Source organism: Octodon degus, unplaced genomic scaffold (genome assembly GCF_000260255.1).
Source record: "Octodon degus isolate 3935 unplaced genomic scaffold, OctDeg1.0 scaffold00804, whole genome shotgun sequence".
Lineage (NCBI taxonomy): Eukaryota > Metazoa > Chordata > Mammalia > Rodentia > Octodontidae > Octodon > Octodon degus.
This window is the reverse complement of record NW_004525380.1, coordinates 12,086-16,433: the sequence shown is the minus strand read 5'-3', so window position 1 is coordinate 16,433 and position 4,348 is coordinate 12,086. Positions and strand designations below refer to the sequence as shown.

At 34.8% G+C, this 4,348-nt stretch overlaps 1 protein-coding gene across 1 annotated transcript in view; it reads left to right on the top strand.

Annotated features, from left to right (window-relative positions):
• LOC101561530 (sulfotransferase 1 family member D1-like) overlaps positions 1 to 3,776 on the top strand; it is a gene marked incomplete at both ends in the record, with an annotated part of 5,596 nt that extends 1,820 nt beyond the window's left edge. Inside the window, 2 exons of the mRNA XM_004648727.2 lie at positions 222 to 316; positions 3,596 to 3,776. Of these exons, the coding sequence (XP_004648784.2) occupies positions 222 to 316; positions 3,596 to 3,776 (276 nt within the window). The remainder of the gene's footprint in view (positions 1 to 221; positions 317 to 3,595) is intronic.
• Positions 3,777 to 4,348: the final 572 nt, after the last annotated feature.

Genomic DNA, 4,348 nt, shown 5'->3' with positions numbered 1-4,348 from the left:
GCTTCAGCATATAAAAAGAAGCTTTTTGGTTTTTAAATAGATTTTAACTTCCAAGAGAAAGAATAATATCATTTATTTCTTTTATCTTTATTCCCATTTTCCTTGAGTTAAAAAGCAACCAATATGTATATAGTGATAATTGTGAGTTCAAATAATGCTCAAGATCTTTTTCCTTCTTATAAATAGTTGTGATTTCACAAACATCTGCTCTTTACTTTTAGTAAGTTTTGGTTCCTGGTATGACCATGTGAAAGGTTGGTGGGAGAAAAGAAATGATTATCACATCCTTTACCTATTTTATGAAGACATGAAAGAGGTAAGAGGTAACTGCAGCTTCATTTAAAAGGTACTTTAAAATCATTTTCTTTGGATCTTATTTTCCTTTTCTTTGGGTCTATAAATATGAAAAGTCTTCTCTCTTGTCAATTCTGCTTTTAAGTTAGATCACTTACCTCTTCTGTTCTTTCTTTTACTGCTTCATCTCAGTCTAGGCATCTGCTTTTTGATTTGTGCTCCTTCATCTTGGAATTATCCACTGTTGGAGAATGACTTTTCAGGAACAAGAAATCAAAGTACTTCCACTCCCTTCTTTAGATGACTCAGTAGATGATAACTCTACATGAAATTTAAGTTATCATATGGTTTAGTGAGATTGGCATTATTTAATCCCTGTCTAACTCTCCATCATCTTGTGCCACCTTTCCCTTTCCCATGAGTCAACATGAACATAATGATGATCTTTCCCATGATTAAAGTAACTACCATGTGAGTTCAGCGAGCCAGGCTTTTCTTAACTTCTCCCCTTGAATACTCTCCTCTCCCTCTCCTACAAATCTCCATGTCTTTTATGATCTGCATCAATAACTATCACCTTACACTCATAGTTTGTTTTATTTATTATAAATTACATTAAGTTACTGGTGTTGCCAAAATAGAGTCAGAATGAGTATCTTCAATGCCCAATACTTATTCTTTCACTGTTCTGCAGGCAGTAAGTCCAAGAACAAAGTGTCATCTAGGTTGTTCCTTATGAAAGTTTTCCTTAGCTCATGTGTGGCCTTTTCTTTGTGTCTTCCTATGGTCTTCCCTCTTTGTTTATGTATGTCCACATTTGCTTTTCTCATAGGGAAACAAAGACTGTGGCAGGTAAAATTGTAACTGTAGATTATTTGCCTCCATTTGCTCAGGGTCCAGAAGCCCAAGCAACCTCATTTTGCTGCTGTAGATCTCTGAAAATTCCTCTATATAATGTCTAAGTCTCTATTTATAAATTTGATAAATCAGTTCTACAGCCACAAGAAACCTTTGGGATTCCTAGGCCAAATTTGAAGCTTCTTGTATATTTTATCAAAACCATTTTTCAGCAGTCACTGAATTAAGGAGAGGTAATGACCAAATTATGGGCCTATTAAAAACAAAGAAAAGCTAGACTCTGGTCTTTAAGAAGAGTCACATTCCTGTGTCCTAAAAGAAAAATTTTAGTACATTAGGTCAGATGGACTTCAAGTAAAGGACTTAGATATGGGAGGAAAATCTACCTCTGCTGATAGAGAAACCTAAAAGTTACTTAAGGGTATAAAGGTATAATTAGGTGCAGCTCAAATGTTTTTATTCTGAGTTTAAACATTTCACTCTCTCCCCATTTTTCTATCATTTAACTTTCAGACTGACTTGGCACAATTGTGAATCAACTCTTGTGTTATCACCTGTATAACTAGTGCCCAATTTCAATATATTTTTATCAGTTCAGTTGGAACAAGAAATAGATTATTTTAGGGCCAACATGGAGATGCTCTGGTTCTGTGTCTACGAAATGATATAGCTTATTCAGGAAAGTTAAATCTGATTGTCTTTCTGACTGATATCACAGGGTCACAAAGATTATGGTGTTGTATTTACTTTGGTTTGCACCGCTAAGAAGAATACTTTCCTAATGAGCACAGGACACAAACTCTTTGGGCTTACTGCTATCATTTATTCATATCTAATATATCTTCATATGCCCATTCTGGAATACAGAGAAAGGAGTCACAGGAAACATTTAATGGACTTCTCTTCATTGCTTCCTCCTTTGGTCACTATTCCTTAATCTGGGAAATGGAAAGCATTTTGATCATCTTTTCCTCACCAGAAATTCATGCTATCAAAAAATATCTGTAGGTTTTTCTCATCTTTAAGCTGGGATGAATATAACTCCTGGCTCTGAATTTCTTTTATTTTAAATAAATAATTTTATTGAGAATCAAATAGCAATGAGACAGTATCAAAACCGACCAGTAGGACAGTTTCAATAATTAATACATTGCATATTGTTGTCTTCATAGTGATATTCACAGTATAAGATGCAGACATGACATCTTGTCCATAAACACTATTAGTACAAATCTTTCTATTCATTGAATTAAAAGAAAATAGCTGTATATTTATCCTAACTACTTTGAATATGCAGATACAAAATGGTCCTTCATCTGTATCCCCCTTTTTTTGTTTAGTTTTGTCAGAGATGGGTATTCCATTGTCATTTAAATATTGCAGGTGCATGAATTCAGCAAAATATTCCAACATAGTCCAGTGGTCCACAATATTAGTGGGTTTGAGTGTACTTGCCCGTGACACTGAAGCTGGTAAGCGCAGAAGAGAAACTATAATTCAGAGTTCCTTCTGCCCCACCAGGAGTTCTCCAAAAAGCCCTGTTTCCAAGGTGAAGGCACATTGTCAGTTCAGCACCAAATAATATACTCTTATATTTTATATGTTGATAAGACAAAAAAAGTCAAACAGGACAAACTAGTGATTTCTGAAGTATATCATTTTAATAAATTGTTTCAGTCAGTCAATACAAGAAAATAGTATCTATAGGTATTAGAGGCATAATTCTTTTCCAGTCTTAATTTGTTTAAGATAACTAATCTATTCACAATTCTAGAGATGTTTAAGATCCAGAGAATTTCAAAGTTATGCCTAAGTGTAACAGTAGTTTGCTGTTTTATAATGTTATGCCTCAAGTTAACTGCATTTTTGAATGTAAAACATTGACTACTTCCCTAATCATTTTCTTTCACTTTCTGAGAAAAAAAAATAATTTTCTACCTGGCAGATGGCCCCAGGCATAGCCAACGAAAGACTGTACTTGAAAAATGAATTGAAAAATGCTATGAAATTCCCAAAGCATCACGTTGTCTATCATGACATATGTGAAAACATTTTTAAAAGAATATAAAAGAGGTATAAAGTAAAAGAGTTTTATAAATGATACAAGATTTACTAAATAGGAATTCAACAATAGTTGCAGTATTATATGATGCTATCTTTAAATTAGTTGTTCACATTACCAGATATAAATGTGTGAGATTTATTACACACACACACACACACACACACACACACACACACACTAAGAAGTTATAAGAAATTCAGTAGGGGAATAAAGGAAATCAGGGTAAAAAGAGAAAGTTAATCAGTAACTGCTTCTTTCAAAAGACCAGCAGAAATTGACAATACAATCATCCAAATTAATCTCCATATACATTTTGCATATATTCCCTTTTTGGGATCTAATATTCCTGAAATGATTCTTTCTGCCTCTTTGTTTTAGGATCTTAAGGGTGAAATTCAAAAGTTACTGAAGTTTCTAGAGAAAGACCTCTCAGAAGAAACTGTGAACAAAATCCTTTATCACAGCTCTTTTAATGTAATGAAACAAAATCCAAATGCAAATTATACCACCTTGACGAAAGAAGAGATGGACCACTCAGTGTCTCCTTTCATGAGAAAGGGTGAGGTCATTTCCTGCTTGTTTCTGTAGTTTGCTGATCACACTGCTGAAGAGGAAAACTTGAAAGCAAATGAAAGTAAAACATTTAGCTCCGCAGGGCTTCCTTGTGCTTCAGCCCTTGGCCCTCAGCTTCTGCACGCTTCCCAACCCCCTACACTCACCCCACCCCCACCCCCGGGGCTGCAAAAGAGAAGCCAGAGATGATCCGGAGGTTGTCAGCCTGCTAAACCTGTATGTACTGCATTAATTATTGAAACTGTCCTACTAATCGGTTTTGAAACTGTCAGTGCTATTTGTTTTTCAAAAAAATTATTTTTTAAAAAAAGTGGAAATAAAGCCAAAAAAAAAAAAAAAAGGGCAGCGGGAAAGGATACACCTTCAGAGAAAAAGTGTAAGCAAATGAGAAAAGGGCAGGCTGAAGTGGCTAATCAAGAAATGAAAGATTTACCTGCGGAATTGGAGAAACTAAAAATAAGGAGAGTGCAACCTCTGGGAAAGCAGAATGGGAGATGTCTGGTAGAATGAGTACTTCCCTGGTAAGTGTAAGGTCTGAGTTTAATCCCTAGTTCTGAA